At 44.4% G+C, this 26115-nt stretch overlaps 1 protein-coding gene across 2 annotated transcripts in view; it reads left to right on the top strand.

The window, feature by feature from the left end:
* Fshr (follicle stimulating hormone receptor) overlaps positions 1-25872 on the top strand; it is a 179285-nt gene extending 153413 nt beyond the window's left edge. For both annotated transcript variants that reach the window (XM_006985791.4, XM_016004279.3), the window contains exons 6-10: positions 1560-1637; positions 5589-5657; positions 5767-5841; positions 19838-20023; positions 24437-25872. In XM_006985791.4, the coding sequence (XP_006985853.2) occupies positions 1560-1637; positions 5589-5657; positions 5767-5841; positions 19838-20023; positions 24437-25667 (1639 nt within the window). In that variant the 3' untranslated portion in view covers positions 25668-25872. The remainder of the gene's footprint in view (positions 1-1559; positions 1638-5588; positions 5658-5766; positions 5842-19837; positions 20024-24436) is intronic.
* The last annotated feature ends 243 nt before the right edge of the window (positions 25873-26115 follow it).

Here is a 26115-nt window from a genome sequence, read left to right as displayed (position 1 = left end):
GCCTTCTGGATCCCTAACATCCATCTCATAGTGCCTCCTCCAAACACCTGGCTCTGGGTGACCAGAGGGAGGAAGGTAAACAGCTCTGGGCTGGCAAAGTCCCATCTGTATGGAGTTAACAGCCTTAGAACCAAATCATACAGTGAGATCCCCACAACTCCCCATATTCCTCCATCATTTCCCCTCACTTCTAGAGTCCCTATATTTCCCTGCCTGAGAGTGTCTTACTAAAGATTAGTAACAACTATTTTCCCTTTTTCTATGAAACCTGTAGTTTAAAAGAGGAGGAGAAAAGACAGTGTGTGGAGCTAAGACAGAGCTCATGGTAGAGTATTTGTCTAGTAGGCATGAGTATCAGGGTTTATTGCCAGCACAGAAAGAGAGATGAGGGGGAAGGGGGAGGGACAAAGGGAAGGAAGGAAGGGAGGGAGGGAGGAAGGGAGGGAGGGAGGAAGAAAGGAAGAAAAGAAGGAAGGAAGGAAGGAAGGAAGGAAGGAAGGAAGGAAGGAAGGAAGGAAGGAAGGAAGGAAGGAAGGAAGGAAGGAAGAGACTTTATTTCCAATAGTCAACTTGTAAGAATCTGAGCAGATAGGTCCCAAAGGCAATGGGCAGGAGGGTGTAAGGAGCTGAGGATGGAGGACAATGAGAGTCCTCCAGACCTCTTGAGTTGTTTCCAGTTGTTAGCACTTCTGCTGTTATATGGTCACCAGACCTAATAGGTCAGTCTGAGTGTAGGAGAAGTAAAACAAACAGAAAAAAAATTCTCTGTCCTTTAATGTGAGAAGGAAAAAGTCAGCAAGAAATTTTTTATGTGGCTCAAGAAAAAAAAAATGATGGGAAAATAAAACAATAAGTAAGAAAAAGGAAAAGGACCTGAGGGATAACTCAGATATAAGTGATTGACTTATAAGCATGAGGGCCTTTGCTTGACCACCCCAAATCCCTGCTTTTTAAAAGCCAAGCATGCACCGCCATGTCTGTTGTCCGGCACTAAGGAGGTAGAGGCAGGACACTGGAGATTTGCTGGCCAGCCGGCCTATACTACTAGGCTAGTTCTAGGCCAGTGGCAGATGGTGTCTCAAGAAAAAGGTGGCTGCTATGACCTGAGGAATGACCTGAGGCTGTCCTCTGGCCTTCACACACATACAAAGAAAGTACTAGAAGGATGAGAAAGGAAGAGATGACACAAAATGAATAGAGTGGGTGGTCTGTAAGGAACAGGTCCGTTCCTGGGTCTGGCCTACTGAGCGGAGACCCCCTTTGGAAAGGAAGCTAAAAAAGAACTGGATTGAAGAGCACCTTGACACAGTGACCCCCTCTGAGGAATCCTCCAAAGAGAAGAGGTTCTATGGGTGTGCAATTTCGTCTTCGAGAAGAACTGACGCACGACAGATAAACAGGCTATCTGTTGCCCAAACTTTGAGCTGTTGTCCTGTGAACACAATTCTATCAAAATGTTATTGCAGCTGCAGCTCATTTGGTGCCAGCAAACTCAATGTGCAAAGGTTACCCAGGTGGAGCCCACACAAACATCTAATTTGTCTGCTCTTTCTTCTTAGAGACATTCAAGATAACATAAACATCCACACCATTGCCAGGAATGCCTTCATGGGGCTGAGTTTTGAAAGTGTGATTCTGTAAGTAAGAGGGGACACCCAATGGCCTCGCACTTGAGTGTCTGCTTATTGATCTCCGGTTTCCTCATAACAGCCCATGCCTTTGTCTGTTTGTGCAATAACATTGGCATTTCACCATCTAAATCATTCTATGGTTCCCGTGCGTTCCTCTCATTTTTATATCTCAGAATCACAACATGGAGTCATGTTAATAATTCATGATTCTGTAGTGTGATTCAAGTATTTAAAATTGCTCTTTGAATGATGGTCTCCCGTGATGCAGCATCTGCTCCAAAGGACAGAATAGCTTGTGTGTCAATAAAGCTCATTACTGCCTGGCAAGGCTTCTGGTGCCTAAAGAGAATGATGGGGAAGGAGATGGACTCTGGAGATAGGACTTCTTCCTCATAATCACAGGAAGCAGCTCCCATTCGGGCCCATGCTGAGCTCGCAATGATGGTCTTCTTTGCTTGGAATAATCACACTTGCTAATGAGCTTGAGTTAATCTGTCTGAATTCCGGGAAAGTTTTTGAATGCACTCAGAGTCATCACTGAGTGGCCTTCTAATCCTCTGTGTTGGTAGCTGGTATGGCAGTCCACTCTCTCCTCAGGATAGTCATTGATTGTGAACGCGTCCCAAGTGTTCACAGAATCCTTGCCACTCGGATGCACTGAGTGACAGCTGGAGAATCATTGATTGCGATTACACCTGTGAGAAAAGAGTTTCATCTTCCTGTTTGATAAATTGCTATGGGTTCGCTTTATACCGTGATTTCTCATGATTTTGTTTTGTAAACGGACTTCGCTGTGTGCATCTCTCCCAAAGCAGTAAAAGCTACACAGATACCGATTCTTCACCACTTTGTTTATGGGCACTGTGTGACTCCCCAGAGCCCAACAACACACTTTTAAGAGAGGATACCTTTCTCTTGAGAGTCAACATTTTCCAGTCGTGTCTCTGAGAGATAAATCCACATTTGTGAGGACAGCATCTATTTTCTTACGTTGTCTGCTCCTTAATCCATAGATAATAGAGTCAGAAGATTCCTACTCAACACAGCTGAAGGTCTCCGGTTGTTCTTTGTCAGGATACTTTTAATACAGACATGTTTTCTCCTAAGAGAGCCATTCAGTGCACTCGGGGAAAATATAACAAACTCGTGCTGAGCACTGAAAAGCTCTCTACTTCATCACATCTTCAAAACTTCAGAAGTCCTATTCTAAAGACAAATGTACATATTTATTTTTTTCTAAAATCCTAAGGTTATCAGGCCCTTGGCAACTGACTTGAAAAAAAAATGAGCAATAAAAACACATTTTCTATGGCCTTTGAGCCCTTTCTCATCCACCTGTCACAAAAAGCAGAGAGGCTCCTGGAGAAAGGACTTAATGATGGCCTTCCAGAAGAATGGCCTGCTTCAGGAGACCCGAGTTAAGGCTCTGTTTGGGGCCACTGTTCCCAGCGTTCTGTGGCTCTTCCTTAGTTGGCTCCCATCCTTCATGAGTTTTAATGGACAAGGCCTCATGCTTACAAGAGAAGTCTCCACTGAGTGAGATAACCATTTTGACTCTAGGGATGACACAGGACCCAGGATTTTTCTGAGGGATTTTCTTCAGCAGGACAACCTCACAGATGGTTGTGATTCTCATCATCATCACAAACACAATCATTATCGCTGGATTTTAAAGCAAGCACTCCTTCTTAAGAAACTAGGAACCAGGCCTAGTGATACAGGCCTATAATCTCAGCTACTTAGGAGGCTATGACAGGAAGGTTATGAGTTCAAGCCTGCCTGGATTGCAGGGTGAGATCAAGGGTAGCAGAAGCAACTTATCTCAAATTTTAAAGACATGAATATTTAAATATATCTGTTATATTTATAAATGGCTGAGGATCTATCCCAGAGGTAGAGAACATGTCTAACATCACCAAGGCCTTGAGTCTACCACAAAATAACCAAAGAAAGAGATTAGGAATACACTTTATAGTTGTTGGTTTCTCCATATTAGTAGAGTCCAACAGCCTAATAATATGAAGCCAAGGGAAAGGGGTTTTGACATAATTTGATTTTGTGTGATGATATACCATTTACATAAAAATACCCATATTCTCCTTCATGTTGTGACCCTCTAATCAAGAAAACAATAAAGACAATATACTTCTTTGAATACCATAATTATTGTAGTCTATATATTACTTCATTATGTCATTACTTTTTCATAGGGCAATTTGTGCAGGAAAGATTAGTTATCTAATCTACAGACAAGTAGGTAGAGCCTATGCAGGCCTTCAGAGTCTTGGGCAAAGAGGCAGGATCAGTCAACTAAAGTATACAGGCCAAATCCAACTTGAAGCTAAGACTGGCATTTATAATTGATATATATTTAAAAGGAAAAAACCAATTTTATTTAATTACTGTATTTTGTATTTGTTCATTAACATTTGTAGCAACATTTTAAAGCAAATGACATCTTTACCCTTGCCTCTTGGTCCATAAAGTAGAGAAAGTTTGTTGACACTTGTGGTTGGTGTTAAAACCCCAGGGATAAACATCCCACAGGGTAGAGGCTGCTGTCTCAGTGACTGTGGCCACCCTGGACAGGCTGATGTATCTGCAATCTAAATGTTTCTGGTAGAGACCTTCTGGGGTAGTGCAGGTAGAGAATGGGGGTTGGGGAGCAACATGGAATGCAGTCACCCCTTTGTCACAAGAAGCCACCTGTTGGCTGATGGTCGAAAAGATTTACTTTTCTTCTCTCTAGGTTTTTTTAGCTCATTGGATTTCAGGAAGAGGCAAGAAAAAGACACACAGTTGTTAGTCTGTGATTTTTTTTTTTTTTTTGAAAACATCTTCTAGCTGCTCATCACAGCCCAAGAAATGTCTGGAGTCCCCAAGTAGTTTCTCTGGGTCAGCTCTCAGGACAATACTCTAAGTAAACCCACCAAACCCAGCAGGGAAAGAAGGTGTAAGTAAACAAGGGCGCGTGGTCAGAGGCTCAAAGCTGGGCCACTCCTGACCTTGGGGAGTTGTTTTTGTTTGAAAGTCCGCTCAAGAGGAGAGCAGGGCAGAGCCAATGGCCCAAGGTGACCTGAGACACCCCTGTCCAAGCAAACCCGCTTCTCAGCATCTTAGGACGGTGAGCACAACTATGTACACCAATCCCACCTCCCCGAAAGCTTAGCCACAGCCGCACGCATGCACACACACGCACGCACGCACGCATGCACGCACGCACGCACGCACGCACGCACGTGCACACATACACACGCACACACACGCAAACACACACACACACACACACACACACACGCTCAAACTGCCACAGCCCACAGTTGCTATAATTAATTTCTCTTCTTTTCTTCCTTAACCCGGAGCCACCTCCACAAACCTCCAATAACCAGGGCCCCACGGGTCACTGGAGATGCTCAGGTTGTCTGACAACTTAATTAGATCATTTTTTTGATGACAGCCAGGCCTGCCGCTGTGGGTGAGCATGGGTGAAAAACATAAAGCCTTAGAGAAAGGTGACGTAAAATGTTCTTTCTCTAAGAAATATTTGCTCATTAATTAAGACTTCCGTCCTTCAAGGCCGGGGAGAGCTTTGATCTTCCTATAGAATTTTCTCTATACCTGGACAGAGTGTACAAAGTTCTTTTAAGTATAATATCCAGAGAGTGTGCCTTTAAAAAAAAAACTAAATTCCATTTATTCATTCTTCTCTGTGAATCTCAGTTATTCCTGTGAATAGATAATGTGCAGACATAATACAAATTTCAGAGCTTACTAAAGGTTCCAGAGCAGTAAACCAGGCCCGGTCTCCCTTCCCTCCCATTCCTGGGCCTAAGGGTTGCATCTTATTTATGGCACTAACCACCGTGCTGTCTGACCTTGCTCCAGCGTTTCCAATTACAAACCCCCTGTATCGTCTGCGTCTGACATTATTAAGTTTTTAATGGGCTTTTATTTCAGATGGCTGAATAAGAATGGGATTCAAGAAATACACAACTGTGCATTCAACGGAACCCAGCTAGATGAGCTGTAAGTAGCCCTGGCTGCTCTTCCAGGCCATTTAGAGGGAAATGGCTCTTACAACAGGGATATTTATGTGGCTTTCTTTTTCTTATTCTGTCTCCAACTCCATCCCCAGGAATCTAAGCGATAACAATAATTTGGAAGAATTGCCTAATGATGTTTTCCGGGGAGCCTCTGGGCCAGTCATTTTGTGAGTAACTTCGTCTGTTTCCATGCAGAAGAGCTCAGTTTATATAAATTAGAAATCAGCTTAGTCCAGCTTAAAGAAGGGGAGGCAAACAGGGTCAATTTTGATCTACGATACCTGCAAAGATGTGTGGGGACAATTTAGGGTTTTCTCCAATATGACTTTAAATAAAGTGGCAACAATAATAACATGTAATGAGCATGTCCCAAGTGCCAGTGTACTAAGAGGTTAAAATGTGCTCTCAATCCTTACAAAACCCTCTGGGGTAAGAGCTGTTATTGCCATTTTGAAGAGAGAAAAACTGGATTACCTGGAGGAGTCAACCAACTCACTCAACAGTAATGCAACTTTTATAGAAGGGATTTCAAAACAAACTGTCTGACTCACAACACACACCAGTCACTCTGCTCCTTATCTCTCCTGTGACATGGAAAGCTTGATTCTCCTACCTTATGCTCAGGACCCAGGATATGTATCTACACGTCTTCAGTGCAGTGAGATATATGTACACATTATTTTTGGATCCTCTTTCCAGATCCAGTGGGATGCATCAGTACCTCACTTGCTGCATGGGAACGTCTTGTCCACCAGCACTTCCCCACCCCTAACCTGCACAAAAAGTGGCTCTGCCCTTTTCTCTTCTTATCCATGCCCCCGTCACTGAGGATCTTCTAAGTCCTGCCTCCAGTCCAAGTCTTTCTAAAGACCTCAGGCAACAGTAACTTCCCCCTGTGACTCCCATTACCTGTGTGGGCGGGGAGCGCATGGGGACTCTGTATCACAATTACCAAGGGTATTTTTTAACATGCTTTCCTGGACTCTACGCAAGATCCACTGAATTAACTAAAGGATATTCCTCAGGAAGAAAGCCACTTAAAAAGAAGAAAAGAGGTGTGGGAAGGCTGATGAACAAATAAACATACCTCTACCACACCTAAGGCGACCCCCACCCCCACCCCACCCCCACCCGTCTAAGTTCTATGCAGACATTGGTCACACACCTGTCGTCTTATTTGCCGGTCACTGCGGCTCCCACGCATGGTCATTTACCTTCCTCCTTACCATCCGCCAACGTCACTCTCACCTTCACAAATGGCCTGTGCTCTCTACTGTGATAGAATCTTGCACTCCCAGAATCCTGTTCTGTATGGCAGCAGAACGGTAACTCCACAAATGTTTGTTATTGAGGACAAGGGGTATGCTGTCATTATGAAAGAGGCTCTCCCCTTGGAAGATAAGAAAGTATGTGTTAAGATAGATCGATCCTCCCGAGGAAGTTCCAGCATTAATCCAAAGTGCCTGAGTGGCGACAGGCAACCTGAGCAAACACAGGAAGCATGGCCTTGCTGAAGCAGAGGTGTCAGAGCAGACAGCCCTGGTGAAAACTAGGTTTTCCTTTCCCTCTGTAAGTCTCAGCCGCCTCATCTAAAAAGCAGAAAAACCTGTGGTATCTATTTCTTATTACTGTCTGAGATTTAAAGGCATAGATCCACAGATATGTCCATATGCATGTGTATGCATGGATGAATATCTTTCACTGGTGGTATTTAACAGAGCACCACCCTGGTGTACTACAGGACACCAGAGTTCTTCATCCCAAGGACATTCTATTTTCATGGAAGGGAAGTCAGGTAATAATCATATAGCTTAATATATCAGATGATGGTATTTGGTTTGAGGTACAATGCGGGACACAGTGGAGAGAACCAGGAATGTGGCCGAAGAGCTCAAGCACATGGAGTTTTCGGAAGCCATCACGTTTAATGTTTTCTGTTCTGAGAGTTCTGGGAACACAAGTGGACTCTGACAAAGAACTTCTGATGCTCTGTGGATGGGGAGAGGTTTGTCCACTTCACTTAGCTAATGGCCCTGAATGCCTTGGCTGTTCTTACATGCGGACTGCTAGCTGTTCTCGGCAGAACATGTCAGTGGTGGGATATGCTTTCAATATGCAACCTGTCAGATCTGTAGAGCCATAACCTACTGCACACAGCTGCAAATGTAGCATTGGATGTGACCCACAGCTGGCTCATCATCCAGCTGAGACATCCAGGACCGGAGGAGGAAAGTGGCCCACTGAAGGCCGTACTTTAGACAGAAACATAATAGCTTGCAGCATAAACTAGCCTTGACCTCTCACATCTCCATGTGTACGCACCATAAATGCATCTACTGAGACGTCTGAAAATCAGTCACCAGACCCCCGACAACTGGTGTCCAACTAAAGTAAAAAGGAACACGGGTCAGTGATACGGAAACACGCCACAAATGACCATGTGCTGAGGTTGCATAACCAGGATCCCGGCCAGGCACTGACACTGTGTCTCCTCAGAACTTAACAGAGATCACAAAATACTAGTCTCCTGTCCATGCCTGCTGTGAAAGCAGGCAGGAGAGAAGGCACCAGCAAACACAACTCCGCAGGGCCCTCACAGGCCTCTTTCCATCCCCACTACTGCTGTAACGTAGATGCACAGGACAAAGGGAGCAATGTTTGTAGAAAATTCAAGGGAACTCAAAAACACTTTGATTGACTCAAAATGGTCGGGAAGCCTGGTATGGTGACCAGAACTCTGGAGGCAGGCACAGGAGGATTGCCATGAGCTGTAGTTGGCCCAGGTTGGCTACGTAGTAAGTTTGGGGCCTGCCTGAGCTACAGAGTGAGGCCTTGTCTCAAAAAGCACGCCCCAAATGGCATTAAGCAAGAATAATATTCCACATACCCCACGCCTTTTTGTGTCAATGCATGAGGATATGTGTGTAAGACCCCAGCATGTAACTGCTCATTTCCTTCTGTCCCTTCAAGGACACGTTATCACTTTCACTTCGAGCCTCCCTCTCTGGGGCATTCAGGTTATTCCGGATGCCCTTCAAGCCTCTCTGCCCGATAACTTGGACTCAGGCAGATGGCAGCCTGTCTCATTTCCCACCTCTGCAGTGTTGTGCAGCAACCCAATCAAACCTGCCCAGTGGGCTCCTCGTTTGGATGGCCAGCTTCCTCCAGTGCTTTAAACAAGGGAGTAGAAACAGGATTAGGCACAGACGGCCCACAGCCCAGCAGCCGCTGCTCGGGCCACAGCCTGAGCTGTGTCTTGGGTCAGATACCCAGTTCCCACCTCAAACAAGAGTGCTACAGGCTTCTGGATCCAGGAGGGTCACTACAAAGTGCTCTCTGGGTAGATGGGGAGTACCCGGTGGAAGGAAGCCCAATCTGGCTGAGTCGGTAACTGACTGGCAAAGCATCTCTAACAGGTCAGTGGATCCCACAGGGAGCCCTAGAATGAAGATGGGTCCTCCAAGCTCTACTGCAATACAGCAAGGAAGCATGCCTCTACATAAGCAGTTGTTGAGTGTAGTTGACCCTGGGAAGGAGCCAGACTATGTGAGTCAGCCTAGGGCAGCTGTGAGTGGTTTTCAACTGAGCTGCAGTGGGCTTTCTAAATATGATTGAGCACTGCAACCATCTGGAGGCTTTTTAAACCAAAGATTGAAAATTTGCACCCTAAAAATGTTTGATTCATTGACTCTGGGAATAGATTAGTTAGTAGAATGCTTGTCTACCAAGTACAAAGCACCCCATGAGATCGGGCATGGTGCCACACATTTGTAATTGCTGAACCAGGGCTGAAATAGAAGGAGGACGTAGAGGCAAAAGGATCAGAAGTTCAAGTTCATCCCTGGCTGCATAGCAAGTTGGAGGCCAGCCTGTGTCACAGGAGACCCTGGCTCAAAAGTGGGGAAGGATGTGGTTCAGCATTTCGGGGCCAGACCTTAAGAACTGGTATCTCTAACAATGTCCCCCAACAGTGCTGTTGCAGGTAGACCCAGAATGACTCTAAACATCCCTGCTCTAGAGCCAGTGAAAAGAACCGAAAAAGCCTTGCTCAGTCCCGGCTATGGTGGATCTTCCTCTCCCAATGCCTTTTCCTTTATCTCTAGCAGATAAGTCCAAAAGCTTCTAAGGGAATTGGGAGAGCTCACCCAAACTGTTGGCTGTTTTTTCCTGAAGGTGAAATTTCTAGCTACGTGAAGAACAGTGAGTGTCGGAACACACGAGTCTAGGCTGTTTGATTGCGAAGAGGAAAGAGTGTGGGAAGCCGGGGGCGTGCCGACAAGCTCCATCACATTTCAAAGGCACAGCAGCCCCAATCCCCCTTATAAATCTTGACCTTGAACATCAGCAGCCATCTAAGTTTTCACCTGATATTCTTAACTCACTTGAGCTTTCTTTCTCTATCTCTCTCTCTCTTTTTTTTTTAAAGCAATCAAGCAATTGCTGTTTCCTTGGGAAAGAGTTTCCTGTGGGGAAAATTTAATGTATTGCCTTTGCAGGCTGGAGCCAGTACAATCATATTCTGATGGTTTATCAAATTGATTTGGCTATAGCTCAGATTCATTTGATAGTTCAGATTCAAACACTGAGTTATTTGTATAAGAATGATTCTCTTCCATTACCAGTGTACCCACAGTCCTATAGATAGTAAATTGCCTTTTTATCCCGCCTGGGATCATGAAAGAGCGGTCTTCTAGCCATCTGTCAATGTAGAATATACCAGAAATGTGCTCTCACTTATGGAAATGATTGACCTGTAATAACATCTTTGCTGGGAAAAATAGAAATTGTTGACATCGAATTTGTGGCAGTGGCTAACAGACTTTATTAAAGGGGCACGGGGCGCCATTTAACTCCTGCGTGTCCCGCCTCGGTGTCAGTACCAGCTGCTCTCTCCCTTGCCATTCTGTAACTCAACACCAAGAATCCCAACAAAGTTGAAACAATTAAGGATGACTCAGTCTCTGGGGACCCAGCCATGAGCCTGTGGTATCTCTGTTGTTACTTGGAAGGATCTAAAATTTCAAGACCATTCATTGCCAAAATACAGCATGTGCTGAAATACTAACCAAAATGATACTTTAAAATGAAAAACTATGGCCATTCAACCCAACCAGACTAAAAGACAAGGATTAAACAAACCAGCCCACAGCTCCTGCCACCTTGTCCGGCCACCAGGAACAAGGGCAGAGTTGAATATTCTCATTGAGGATTCAATAGAAAATCTCCTACTGTGCGTCTAACACTAGGCTAGGTGTAAGGAACAGAGAGACTTGAACTGAAACAGTGCCTACCCTGAAGTACTTGCTGGAAGGATAGGTGGTACCTGCTAGTTCAATAACCACGCTGGGAATTTTCAATGTAGGCTTTGGTAACAGAACAGATTGCTAAATGTAACACCATGACTCTGGTTTCGGGTTGGAGTTTTGAAACATGTCTTACACTGTAGCCTAGGCTGGCCTGGAACTCACTGTGTAACTCAGGCTACCGTGAAATTCAAATAGTCCTCCTGATTCAGCCACTCAACTACTGAGATTATAGGCGTGGGCCACCATACTTGACAACAGTGACCAGCAACGTAACAGTATGAAAAGACAGAGTTCCTCAATCCAGGCCTGAATTTGTAATAGTCACTCTATGTCCTTTCTGTCTGAAATCCCCTTTCTTTACAGTTTATTTAATATACAATTTATTGAGTACATAATGTGTGTAAGTCTCCAGTACTCGAGACTAAAAAACTCCAAATTTCAGTGAGTCATTTTTCCATCTTTAGAAATTCTAAGTTTCTGTCTGGTTTTCAAAGCTCAGAGTTCTAATCCTATCCCATGGTTCCCTGCATTCTTTATAACATGATTGCCCAGAATGGCCCTCATTGTGTTTTGCTTTGTATTCTGAGTTATCGTGAAATACTAACCAAAATGTCACTAAGCATGTAGTGATGGCATTAATCACAATCCTCCAGAGACACATAACCTATGACATAGACAGATGCAGAGATGCATGAGATGAGACTCATCAAGGGAGTTAGTTTATGTGAATGTGAAAGCTGAGAAGTCCACTGTAGGCCATCAGCAGCAGGGAGGACCAGGAAATACAGTGGCATAGCATCGTCCAAATTAGAGTCCTCAGTCAAAGATCAGAGAGCTCAAGGAATTACTGGTACAAGTCCAAAGGCTGGTGAACCTGGGCTTTTGCTGTATGGGGTATTGGGGTAGGAAAAGAAAATTATGCTAGCTCTAGAAGAGAGAGGCAAGAGTGCATTCATCTTTCCTTTCTTTGCTCAAGCCAGGAAACCAGCCAACTGGATGAAGCCCACACATACTGATTGAGGCAAATCTCCCCTTACACTCTACTGATTCAAGTGCAATCTTCTGGAATATCCCTATAGAAGCTTGGAAATAATGCTTTCCCAGCTCCCTGGGTATCCTTCCATTCCAGATTAAGAGCTAAAATGAGCCAGTTCAGTCACAATCGCTTATTTCATAAAGACGTGAATAACTGGCTTCTGTTCTGTTACATTCCATAGATATTTGCCATGGAGAAGTGAAAAGCATTTTTATAAAGGAATTATAAAATCAAACATCATATTTCTAAGTTATCTGGAAAAATCATTGTAGCTGCAAGATTTCCTGTGTCCCACCTGGTCCACAGTCAAGACAAATCTCTCACCCACAATCCTGCAGCCTTTTATAAAATAATCACTCAGAAGTCTATATTAATTACAACTGCTTGGCCATTAGCTCAGGCTTATTACTGACTAGTTCTTACACTTAAATTAACCCATAATTTTTATCTATGTTTAGCCATGTGGCTTATTACCTTTTCTCAGTTCTACTTTGGCATCTTGCTTTCTCTGTGTCTGGCTGGTGACTCCTTTTAGACTCTGTCTTTCTCTTCCTGTCTATCTGCTTGTATTTCCTGCCTGCCTCTAAGCTGCCTCGCCACAGGCCAATACAGCTTTATTTGTTAACCAATCAGAGCAACTCATATTCACAACATATAGAAAGACATCCCATAGCACTTCCCCTTTTCTTTTTTTTCAAAAAGGAAGGTTTTAACTTTAACCTGGCAAAATTTGGTAAAATTATATATAACAAAACAGTTATCAAGCAAGAATTACAGTTAAAATATCTAGTCTATTTATATTTGGCAAATTTAAAGAAAATATTCTATCTATCATATCTATATTTGGTTCTTCAAGACAGGGTTTCTCTGTGTAGTTTTGTGCCTTTCCTGGAACTCACTTTGGAGAACAGGCTGGTCTCAAACTTATAGAGATCCACCTGCCTCTGCCTCCCGAGTGCTGGGATTAAAGGCGTGTGCCACCACCGCCCGGCTATCTATCCTATATTTGTGAGTCTAAAGTTTCATATCTAATTTATCTTTTATCATAACCAAGAAAAATTATAACTATCTAGTTTTCAACTACATCAAAGGCATCAGAAGGAAAGAATATTACCCAAGTAAATAGGAAATGCATTATAAGCAATTTCCAAAACTCTGGAAATGACAGAGACAGCTGACTGCCTGGACAGTCATCCAAAGTTCCTCTGCAACATTGTGGCACCTATCTTCAGTCCGTAGGCCTAGAGTCTCTCAATCACTTCTCTCTGTGACCTGTAGAATGTCTGGCAGTCTCTTCTGTAAAGCTGGAATCTGAAGGACCATTTCATCTTGCAAAGTCCAGTGGTCACCTTCCAATGGGTCCTGCATGTCCAATTTATACAACATACTCTCAATCAGTTGATGCAAGGGCACTTTTTTGCCCAGTGGCTAATTTTTGCCACAAAGAAGGCAAACTCCATAATTAGTTTCTTCAATGTCCATCTCCTCCTTGAAACAATTGGTGCTTCCAGGAGCAAACATTTCTCATTGTCCAGAAAAATCTAAGTTCTTAAAACATTTTAAATGCTATATTCTGAAGTGTTTGAAGATTACCTATCTATCTGAAATATATCTATATCTAGAAAACTTAGCTAACATGACTGTAAGTTTGATTATCATAGATGACTAATTATTAATCTGTATTTCTTAATTATACATTCAATTTCAAGTGAGGTGCACAAACATACCTTAAACAAGAGTAGAAATATATATACAGTATAACAAAATTAACTTTTAATTTGTATCAATAAACTAAAATCCATAGCAATGTAAAGCACTTTAAACAAGTTGTTACTCTTTATCCTATCATATCTATAATATCCCCTTTTCTTTAGAAGGAGATTGCATTTATAATCAACATGCTTTAAATAAAAATAAACATTCATAAATAATATTTTGGGAATTTGGGCATAGCTTCTCATACTACTCTCTGCTGATAGAGGGCACTGATAATCTTATGGGGATCCTGAGAAAATTAAGAATTATGTTCAAGTCCTTACTGGAGTAGTCTGTGAGGCTGCATTGTCTCAGCCAGTTGCTTTGAAGCTGTTTTGGATGTTGGATCATCTGGAGACCTCTCAGGGGGTCTTGGCTGATCAAACTATATTAGCCTAGAAGTAATCCACAGATTCTCATCTTCTGTGGAAACAAAAGTAGAACCTCTTTTGCAAAGTAACGTATCCTTAGACACAAATTTTGAAGTCAAGATACCTTTAAAATATACATATTGGTTTAACTTAGTAGCTTTTACAATCAAATGTCTCTCTGCAGTTAAAAATCCCAAAGACAATATAATCCATCCTCTCTGTTTGATTTCCATCTTTATGTGGCTTATTTTTATATTACCTTTACTGCTTCTTTAAAGACTTTATTTTTCAAAACTACTTCTTTATACAACTGTCTATATTCATTTTATTCTCTCTTTCAAGCCTACATACGTTTTTACGCACACTGTAGACCATGTAAAGTCTTCTTCCATCTGAATCTGCCTTATTGTGAATCTATTGGTTTAAACTGCAGTGGTTAGTAATGAAGCAGCAACCTTGGCTGCTGACTCCGCCCATCTCAGCTTTTCAATATGGTAGAGATAATTCACCACCAGCTCTTGGAGCCATGCTGTCTGTTGACTCTGGGAGGCAGTGGGTCTATGCTTCTACGAAAGCAGAGTGTCGCCCAGAAACCAGCACTCAGCATACTGAGTGGCATGGAGACACCTCTGTGTACCCAGGTGGGAATCTGCCATGATGCAGTCAAGCCCACATGCTGCTGTGAACTTTCCATACTGTAGCTCACAGCTTGCCTGAGAGACAAAACTAGGAAGCTGTTTATAGCTCCGTTTTAGAATCTTTTTTTTTTTTTAAAGCTTTCTCTCAGGTTTTAGCTGGAAACTCTTATCCCATCTTGGGAAGCCAAATGTAGTATGAAGGTTTCCCCAGTCCAACCTGGCTCCGTGGTCCCTCAGTCGCTTATAAGATAATCATTCAGAGGGTTATATTAATTACCAATTGCATGGCCTATGGCAGGCTTCTCATAAGCTAGCTCTTACAACTTAACCCATTTCTATAATCTTTATTTTGCCACATGTTCCATGACTTTAACGGTCTGCTGGCATCTTGCTCCTTGGGCAACTGGCTGGTGTCTCCTTCCAGACTCTGCCTTTCTCTTCCTGTCTATCTGCATGTATTTCCTGCCTGCCTCTAAGCTGCCTTAGCCAATACAGCTTTATTTATCAGCCAATCAGAGCAACACATATTCACAGCATACAGAAAGACATCCCATAGCAAAACATAGTCAGGAAATGTTTGTGTGCGCACGTGTGTGTGTGTGTGTGTGTGTGTGTGTGTGTGTGTGTGTGTGTGTGTGTATGTGTGTGTGTGTGCAGAAGAACAGGGCAAAAATGGGAATAGTAGTGTAGTTATGTCTCAAACAACACTGAACAAGACTTACTTACTTTGATCCTGCTGATAGAAATGTATATAAACTTACTTAAAACATTATGAGACTTTCTGAGTGATTTTGAACTTTGTAGGCAACAATGTGGCATTGTCTAAAGGTTAGTTAGACACATGTGCTGCCACTGAATGCTGAGAGCTCTCTAACAGGACCTTACAGGACTCTACAGAACCAATTCAGAAGCTGACGGTGCTCTTAAAATCTGTGTCCAGAACTCAAGTAGCAACATTTTCATATTCTGCTCCCTCCAAGCCTCACAATTCAGTTCGGGTTCCAGGTAAGGGCAAATAGATGGTTAATAGAAAGACAGTTAAAGAGTTTGCAATAATCTTTAATCTACCAGCAACTACATTAGGTAACAGGATAGAATTCTTTGGAATATGGAAGTTTGTTTCATTGGCTATCTAAAATTAATCTGATTTACATACATATTCCAAACTCAAGTAGGAAGGCAAAACTAAGAAAAAAACTGTTCTTCAGTTTTGTATTGCCGGCTTTGGGGAAATGTCCTTAAACTAGCAGCCCAGTTTAAATTGTCCCTGATCAATTTTAATGCTTCCATCTTATTCCACGGACAGATTTTGGAACATAAAGAATAGGTCCCTGCACTTGCGCCTCTTCTACACTTGAGAGAAAAAGGAAGACCCCAAAGGAGGGGGTGGGAGTTTGAGAACGGAGCGCCTATGTCTGTAGCAGAGCTGCTCAAACGAGGGCTTGCCTAAAGAAAGGAAAAAAAATAACCGAAAGATCTCAGCACAGAAGCCGAAAAGCTGTAAAACAATGAGGAGAAATGGGGAGCAGGCCAGCATAGCCGACTCATTAGCGGCAGAGTGAAGGCTCTTCAGTGGGCAACAGTTGATGCTCCAGACTTGCAATCTACAGGAACCCCCGATCTGAGAAATTATAATTCGAAGATGAAGACTAGAAAACATACCTGGAACCCCTGGATTTGTTCCTTCTGGTGATAACAATGACTGAGAAGTGTTAACAGTTAGGTTTGTAGACATGGTGTACCAAGAAGTCTTTCTAAGCTTGAATACGGGATCTGAAACACAGAGTCAAGAATGCCATCAAAATCTGTCTACGACAAGTTGGAACATTCAACCTGCTGCAAGTGGAGCAGGGGTTTTGTTGTTGTTTGTTTGTTTGTTTGTTTGTTTGTTTTGAAAAATCCAGAGCTTAATCTTTAGTGTCTAAAGCTTGAGATGCTGATTAAGTGGGCATCCAAGCAGAGGCTGCAGTGAGGGGTGGTCTTAGGGAAGTAACAGGAACACAGTGTTTGACTCCCAAGGTTTGCCAGGCTCATGTACAGCATAAGGGAAGACAGAAAAGAACACTGTAGGTACTGAGTCCTCGGGTGTCCCAACAGGTGATGGTCAGGAGGACCTTGAAAATAAGAGAAGTTTCAGACTTAAGAGGCAGATAATAGTAGATATGGAGAAAATCATGAGGAAGATAACTCTAAATTTATATGGAGCTAAAAATAACCAAGAGTATAAAAGCATAAATTAGCAAAACAAGAAGCATTTAAATCCAGAATCACAACTGGAGACTGCAGCATCCTTCCCTCAGTGATGACAGAATGGGGGCGGGAAGATCAGTAAGTATAGAGGATTTGAATTGGAATAAGCAAATTTGATTTAATTGACAAGAGGAAACACATAACATAGTTAAGTAGCCAGGTGGTGGTGGTACGTGCCTTTAATTCCAGCACACAAGAGGCAGAGGCAAGTGGATCTCTGTGAGTTCAAACCCAGCCTGGTCCACAGAGTGAGTTCCAGGAGAGGCTCCAAAGCTACACTGAGAAACCTTGTCTCAAAAAAAAAAAAATATTCAAAGTTAAGTACTACCAAAAGGCAATTGCTGCTTCTACCTGACTATCTAATAGGGGATCAACAGCCTGGAGATCATTAGTAGTAGATAGCCACTTCTGATCCCAGGACTCAAAGAGCAAGTGACGAATAGACTTCCTGTAGCCAAAGAACTAGAGAAAGTTAAAGAACTAGATCTTCAACTGATCTGCTCTGTAGTGTCTAGAAGTAATTCAGATGCTGCCTAAGACAAGAAGGAATAGGAGGAGATGCTCTCTTGCCAACCCCCAGGCTTCTCACCCACAGTTAACAAGGTGATGTGTGAAAAACAGACCTGGCAGGGGTCAGCCCTCCTGCCATGCTGAGCGGAGCACAGATAAGGGCATGGAATAGATACGATATAAACCAGGCAGGGGACAGGCATAAGACACCCAATGATTTGTCCTTTGTCATAAGAACCACAGGAACTTGTTGAAGAATTTGAGGTCATAATCTGTCCAGCCTTCTAAAATTTTTGTTCAAGTTATGGTGTGAAGACTGTACTGGAAAGAGAAGTAGATAGATGGTCGTGGAAGAAGTGTTATGGTCCATTTCATCTGACCACACAGAAACTCTGGTGACCGTCACTGAAGTAACAAAAGCAAACTAAAAGCCAGTTGAGAAGATACACTGGTGTCCAAGGAAAGAAGAGGGGAGAATCAATGACAACTCCCAGGTTTCTGTCTGAATATCAGGGGAAGAAACACAGGAGAAACCTGCTGAAATGGGGAATAAGAGGAACATGTTTACAAGAAAAGTCCAGTTTTGATGCTCAGGCACATCATCAAATTCATGGGCTCCAATGGAGAAGGGGGGTGTCTTGTTGGAGCTCTGAACCGGCATATGCATTTGGAAGCCATAGCCACATACCCGATAGTGTGAAACTGAGCGACGAGGGACAAGTTTGGATAAATGCCAATGTTCAAATGACAGAAGAGGAATAAAATAAAATTAAAAAATCAGAAAGAAATTAAGGAGAACAGAGTGCAAAATAGAGCATTTCACAAGACAATTAAAGGGTCAAGGCGGTGGGAACCCCGAGGAGGCCTTGGTCAGCACTATTCCTATAAGAATGAAGAGGCAGATTAGCGGTAAACGCAGCCGAGTGACATCACATATAGACAGCCGACCTAAGTTTGGCTGGGAGAGAGAGGTGACAAGGGGACAGCAGTCAAGCAGGTCCCACTGGACACTGGGAAGCCATGGTAAACTGTTGAGCAAGAGAATGGCGCGGAAGGGAGGAGGGGATTTTGCGAGATTGCCATTTTCACCCGCCTGTGAGAACATACGGGGCAGCGAAGACATGTTCACACTCGGCGCTCTGGTGCTCTGAGCGCCTACTGCTCTGACTTACAGAGAGAGTCAGCATTCAAAGATTCTTCTTCAAGTCCATCCAAGGGTCCCCTGAAGGTGCGGAAAGGAACCATCCAAGCCCTGCAGCCCCCATCGGGAGCCCCCACTCACAACCAAGCCGTGGTCTCTACAGGGCTAAGATGATGTCATTTAAACCTCCTTGGCCTTACCAGGTGGTGTTGGCATTGAAGGTTAATCTGCCAGGGTTGTTACCAGAAGTGTACCCCCATCACTAGCGGGGCAGCCAGAAAGGACGGGTCTCAGGGGCTTCCAGGAATAGCAACCAGGTTAAGCAGTCTACTGTACCAGCTCCCACCAAACCTCTGCCAGCTCACTCAGCCAGAGACACGCTTACCAAGCTGGCCCCTGCGTGAGCATGTGCACGTGCGGACATGCATGTGTGTGATGTTTACTCCTAATAACTGCCAGGCGTTGAGTACTGCCTGTGTATTCCTTCACTGTGGATCGCTATGGTTTCTATCCTCTCACTATACAGCTGAGGAAACTGAGGCACAGAAAACACGTAGTTTGACCAAGGTCACAGATCTAATAGGCACAGGGGCAAGCTATAGATGCACATAAGTCTGCCATGAAAGCCCAGCTCACACCTCCTATCTACCTGGACTTGAGGCTGAGGCTGAGCCTGCCAGACTCCTCTTCCCTGTGTGGCATGCTCCCTTCTCATCATGTTCTATGATTCTAGCACAGTTCACCAGAGAGATTTTTATAGCTGCCCTCATGGTCTAATCTTGGACCATGATAATGGTCTTAATCTTGGTTGGACACAAATCAACTACAGAAGAGAGATGACTGATTCTACTCACCAGCCAGGATTACGCCCAAACCAGCCAGGATGCACAGGTCTGTCCAGTTATCTGGGCAGCCCGTTAACTAAACCCTCCCATCAGGACCAAAAGGACCAGGACTCCTCCTGTGCAAGCCAAACACCTTTTTAAGCTGAATACTGGCCTGGCCCAGGTGTGCTGCTAAGCTGGCATCTCCTTTCTCACCCATACAAAAATAAAACTCGCCTTACTAGAATGTCTGCTAGCTTATCTATCAACTGGAAGCAGAAAATCTTTGACCCAAGGTGATTGTGCTATATTTTTACCTTTTCTCCTTATAGAGACATCTCAAGGACAAAGGTCCAGTCCCTGCCCAGCCATGGCTTAGAAAACCTGAAGAAGCTGAAGGCCAGATCAACTTACAGCTTAAAGAAGCTTCCTAGTCTGGAAAAGTTTGTCACTCTCGTGGAGGCCAGCCTCACCTACCCCAGTCACTGCTGCGCCTTCGCGAACTGGAGACTGCAAACGTGAGTCCTTCCATGGCCATCCCTGAAGTCTGGCATAGGCCGTCCCGCCTCGGAGAACCTCTACAGACAGGTGGTGTGAAAATCCGCACACAGGGGGCGTTTCTGACTGAAGGGAGGCCTGAGGCATTTTCTGGATCAAAGAGTCAGTCTTGTGGAGGGCAAGAGTAGGCTGGGCTCTTGAGTTCTTTGAAAAATGATTGCAGAGAAAAGGCTGAGTCACATGGTGGAGAGTCTACCAAATATTAAACAAGAAAGCATGAAAAACTTCCAGCATGGTCCCTGACTCATACTGATACTTAGCCCCACCCACCCACCCCCTTTGCTTTGTATCAACATTGATTTGTCTTTCCAGTGTCAAACTCTATACCTCATAAATGTCCTGTCCCATAAAATAAATAAATGCTCGGTCCTGCTGACATCAAAGTCTGCTGGGAAGGAGGGAAGCAAAAATGTCTTCCCAAAAGTGCGTGCACACCTGTAACATCTCGCAAGCACACTAAGCCCCTCGGATCCACCCCCAGACTTCAGCAACTCACAGAGAGCACAAAAGTTGGCCTTTACAGAGGCACATACCTAAACGGGATAACCAAAACAGAGCCAGGACCCGGTGGTAACTCTTTTAAAGGTTGCAGTAATCATAGACAGGATCTGGAAAGGGGAGAGACATGGCAATTTCGGAGAAAGAGTCCATACACTCCAGACATTAAAAGTGTCTATTGGAGGGAGGAAGTTACTGAATATCAGCTGTTCTCAGCCCTCTCATTTCCCCCTGAACTTACCAATGGGAGCCGCTCCATGCAGTCTTACCCAGCTGAACAAGGCCTTTCCGGCGTCCTTCAGCAGGAGCCCAGCATCAGCACCGAGGCAGCACCCCTGACAGGTTATTTTACTGTTTAATGCACTCTCGTCAGTTAGCCAGCCTTTGACATACACCAAGCTGCAGTAGCTAGTTCAGTTGCTCAAATCAAAAGAAAGGCAAGAAAAGAGCATCAAGACAGTCCGTGCCCTACAATGCTTCCAAAGTAGTGGAAAGTACCTAGACCCACATGAGGGTCCAGCAGGAAGGGGGCTGCTCCTCAGAGTCAGTGAGCATCACTGGGAAACTACCCGGGTTTAGAGGCATCACACAGATCGGCTCAACAGCTGGAGAATTTCTTCCCAACAGCTAGAGCTCTAAGGGCCTTGGCCTAGGCAAATGGCTTGCCCCTTTATATTCCAGACAAAAATTCTTCTAGCCAATTGTCTGCAAAGACCCTACAATAGAGCACCGTCAGGAGAAATTTCAAAGAATATTAAGGTCACTGTAGGAGTGGCTGCTGGTATGCTCGATGGCCCTATGCCTGTGAACCATAGGAAAGGCTCTTAACTTTGTTGCTAAGAGACCCCTGACCTTGCCACCTCCTGGTTATGTGGACCAAACCTTAAGACTCTCTCAACCAGAAACCTCAAATTTGCCTTAGGTGTTGCATGCCATCAAGCTTTCTCTGATCCCCCCAGGTCACTTGGTCTTTGTACCATCTGGGTCCCTGTTATAGCTTTCATCAAGGCCTGGAGGGGTACACCAAAGATGTGGCCCACAGGTCTCTCACCATGTACCCAAGTGCAGGTGTTTGGGGGTGTTTGTTTGTTTATTTATTTCTTCACCCAACAGATTCACACACACCAACAAACACAAAATGACTGTGCTGTCTAGAAGATAATAGCAGAATTTCTTCCGAATGTAGTGTCATTTCATTACCTATCATGTGAACGGAGGTTTGGTAATAAGATTTGTCTTCTAAGCTGTTTCATGAAACTGTGCTTCTGGTCCTGGTTAAGAAATAATACCCACAATATAAATACAAGCCCCATGATGCCCCGGGGTTTGGGCTAACAGCCCTCCTGGACTCCTGTTGAAGTCCTGGGTCAACCGCACCCCTTAACTGAGTCAGGTATTTTCTACACTCATCTAGCTCTGTTTTGTTTCTCCTCTGTCCTTTGAGTTCCCTTGCGTTTAAGCCATTTTCTTACAACTGTATTTGAAACTGGTGCACAGTGGCACACGCTTCCAGATAGCCACACAGGCCTAGAGCCCACCTTGAACCGGGTGAGCACCGTCAGCTGGTCTTCACACTGCTGGCGGAACAGAGCACTCCCTGCCGCACATAATAGCACCTTCCATCCTTATTGCTAACATTGCAGAGTGAATCATCATTCTCAGCATGATTCCCTTCCGACAAAGGCAGAAACTGGGCCTCAGAGCTACTGAGTAACTGGATCAGCATTGACCAAATGAAGCTCCCAAACTTCAGCTCTACCTGCTTCCAGAGCTCAGGCTCCAGGGTTTTCCCTGGTGCCGTCCACTTAGCATCTGTCCATCAGTGGCTGGCATCCTCAAGTTCCACTTTTAAACCATTGCTGTGCTAACTCCCCATTCCTTAGTCTACTGAGGATTCGCCAAGATACTGATTTTCCTCAGCTCAGTCTACGGCACTGGACACACAAGTTCTCATCCTGTGGAAGCACATGAGGGCTGCTGCTCCCCCAGCCACCTGCCTCTTCTGGTTTCAACTGTTATCTCATAAGTACCTCGTGTCAGTGGGTGACTTCTGTTTCAAGAAAAGGAGAGCTCACTATTAAGTAGATCAGTGTTAGCACCGGTGATTAGAATCCTCTTTACTAAAGCCAGTAACCCCAGGAAGGGGAGACTTTCTCTCCACAGTGATATCAGCTCCGATTCCACTGAGCCAGACTGCAATCCACAAGCACCAGAGAAGTTCCTTTCTGCCCCTAGAGTTGGGTTCCCACTAACCCAGAGACAGGATTCAAACTAAGCACCACAAAATGGCCCTCTTGTCTCCTCTACACCTATCCCGGAGCTCACCTCACTTCGGTTCACTGACTAAACGCAATGATTCCCCGGCTTCCCATTCCAGCCATTTTCAGTCATGTGTGTCAACTGTACTCATTAGCGTAGCTGGGACAGATTTGAGAGATTTTTTCAGTGTCTAAAATAAAAGATGACACTCCGAAAAGAAAAGAAGAAAGACAGAATCTCTAAGGTCAAGATAAACTGACTTCTGGCCACTTAGTTCATTTCCCAGTGAGAGAAAAGAGTGGTTTTCTCCAGGATGCCCTATCTCACTGGGGTGAGGGAAAAGCTCAGTCTACCGCACTGGACACACAAGCTCCCGTCCTGTGGAAGCAAATGAGGGCTGCTCCTCCCCCAGCCACCTGCTTCTGCTTGGCGGGAGAGGGGGGGGGCTTTTGAGGGGCTTTGGTGCTCTTTCTCACCTCCCTGCTGTCTGAGCTCATGTTAAATTTGAGAAAACGCTCTCATTTAACGTTCCTGTGAACTCTCCCCTGGAGCAGGAAGGGAAGGAAGAGTAAAGATATATTTTTGAAGAAAAAAAGACGTATGTTTGATTTCTTTTTTCCATCAAGAATTCTCCCGTGTGAAAGAGTCACACTGGTTAAGCCTTTACATTACCGAAGTATCGCTTCTGTCCACGTGAGAGTCTTAGTAGATACTTATGCATACACTTGTAGGTTGAATATTTACCACCCGGGTCTCATTCAATTCTTTCTGTAACTGCCTCTATCCTGATGACAAGGTGTCATAAATTTGGGCTTAAAAGAGAAAAAGAAAGAAAGAAAAAAGGAAAAAGAAAAGACAGGAAGTTTCCCTGAGAGGACTCATGGCTGCTGGGAGATGTTACAACCTGTGAATAAACGAGGCTCCTTTAAGACCTGCATTTGCTTGGCTGGCCGCCCCCAAGGGAACTATTTCATATGAGAGAACCAGGCTTAATCTGCAGGGCAAATGAATGCCTGAGACCTATTGTCACCTCTGGGGAGTGAGGTGATAAAACGCAAGATCCTGGTAGCATTTCGGGAAAATTAGCTGGCCTCTCAATAGCCCGAGGACCCAAGAGCCAAAGGATGGGGCTGCCCAAGAATTAACTCCAGACTCTCATGCTCTGGTTCGTGCAGATAAAACTAGCAAATAAGCTCTCATTCATGTCAGAGAACATAATCTCCCAGTGATTAGACTAGAGAAATAGGAGTATGTCCGCCCAGGCAGGCTAGAAGATACCTGAATGGAGACAGGAAGGAATGAAGTAGAGATAATATCAAGTCTGTAAATTATTTGCACTTAACAGCAAAGGTTAGCTAGTCCCAGGCGCCTTCCTCCCCACACTCAGGTTGTGGCCAGATGGTTTCCCCCGTGGGCTATCCAACTCTAGGAATATATATACACACACTGTTGTGCTCATTTACAGTAAGCAGCCTTAACCCATGAGTCAGCCTCAAGGGCAGACAAGATGTTGGAAAGTAAAACAATCTCAAGAAGGTGCTGTACAAAGATGATAATATATTTGCCATTCTGTACCCGGATGTTGATTCTGTTCCTTTTTGTATTTTTTTTTCTAGCTCTGAACTTCATCCAATTTGCAACAAATCTATTTTAAGGCAAGATACTGATTATGTGACTCAGGCTAGGGATCGGAGTGTCTCTGTGATAGATGATGAACCCAGTTATGGAAAAGAATCTGACATGATGTACGGTGAATTTGACTATGACTTATGTAATGAAGTTGTTGACGTGACCTGCTCCCCAAAGCCAGATGCCTTCAATCCATGTGAAGATATCATGGGGTACAACATCCTCAGAGTCTTGATATGGTTTATTAGCATCCTGGCCATCACTGGGAACATCACAGTGCTGGTGATCCTGACTACCAGCCAGTACAAACTCACCGTGCCCCGGTTCCTTATGTGTAACCTCGCCTTCGCTGATCTCTGCATTGGAATCTACTTGCTGCTCATAGCGTCAGTTGATATCCACACCAAGAGCCAGTACCACAATTACGCCATTGACTGGCAAACGGGGCCGGGCTGTGACGCCGCTGGATTTTTCACTGTCTTTGCCAGTGAATTATCCGTCTACACACTGACAGCCATCACCCTGGAAAGGTGGCATACCATCACTCATGCCATGCAACTGGAATGCAAGGTGCAGCTCCGCCATGCTGCCAGCGTCATGGTGATGGGCTGGATCTTTGCCTTTGCAGCCGCTCTCTTCCCCATCTTCGGAATCAGTAGCTACATGAAAGTGAGCATCTGCCTACCCATGGACATTGACAGCCCTTTGTCACAGCTGTATGTTATGGCCCTCCTTGTGCTCAATGTTCTGGCCTTTGTAGTCATCTGCGGCTGCTACACCCATATCTACCTCACAGTGAGGAACCCTAACGTTGTGTCCTCATCAAGCGACACCAAGATCGCCAAGCGCATGGCCACACTCATCTTCACCGACTTTCTCTGCATGGCCCCCATTTCTTTCTTTGCCATTTCCGCCTCACTCAAGGTGCCCCTCATCACTGTGTCCAAGGCCAAGATCCTCCTGGTTCTGTTCTACCCCATCAATTCCTGTGCCAATCCTTTCCTCTACGCCATCTTCACCAAGAACTTCCGCAGGGATTTCTTCATCCTGATGAGCAAGTTCGGCTGTTATGAAATGCAAGCCCAGATTTACAGGACCGAAACCTCTTCCAATGCCCACAACTTCCACGCAAGGAAGGGCCACTGCCCCTCAGCTTCCAAAGCCACCAATAGCTCCAGCTACATGCTTGTCCGTCTAAGTCATTCAACCCGGAGCTAAAAAGTAATGTGAAAATGGACCATCACCTTGAATGACAATGAAAATGAGGAATAGGCCATGGAATGGCTGACAGCGTTTCTACACTTTCACCTACCTATTCTTCCTGGCTGTGTGCATGGCAAATAGGTCAGGAACTATTCATCTCTCACGTGACTCATTTAAGAACTGAATTATTGGTAACAGCAATTAAAACAATACAGCAGCATGCTTGTTTTATGCTTCTGTTCGGTTTGTCTCAACTGATTTGGTAAAACTCATGTTCAGTAGGCTGAGCAGGGATTTTTTTTTTTCTTTTTGGAGCTTTACAAATGAGGAAAACAGACTCCAAGAGCTCAGTGACTTTGTTTGAGACTGCCTGGTGTATGAGAGGCAGAGCCAGGATGGAGTAACCCAGCTCTGCAAGAATTTCCAAGAGAAATGTCACAACATCATGCAAATATTTATTGAG

Source organism: Peromyscus maniculatus, chromosome 22 (genome assembly GCF_049852395.1).
Source record: "Peromyscus maniculatus bairdii isolate BWxNUB_F1_BW_parent chromosome 22, HU_Pman_BW_mat_3.1, whole genome shotgun sequence".
NCBI lineage: Eukaryota > Metazoa > Chordata > Mammalia > Rodentia > Cricetidae > Peromyscus > Peromyscus maniculatus.
The sequence above is the reverse complement of the archived record's forward strand: the minus strand, read 5'-3'. Positions and strand labels throughout refer to the sequence as shown.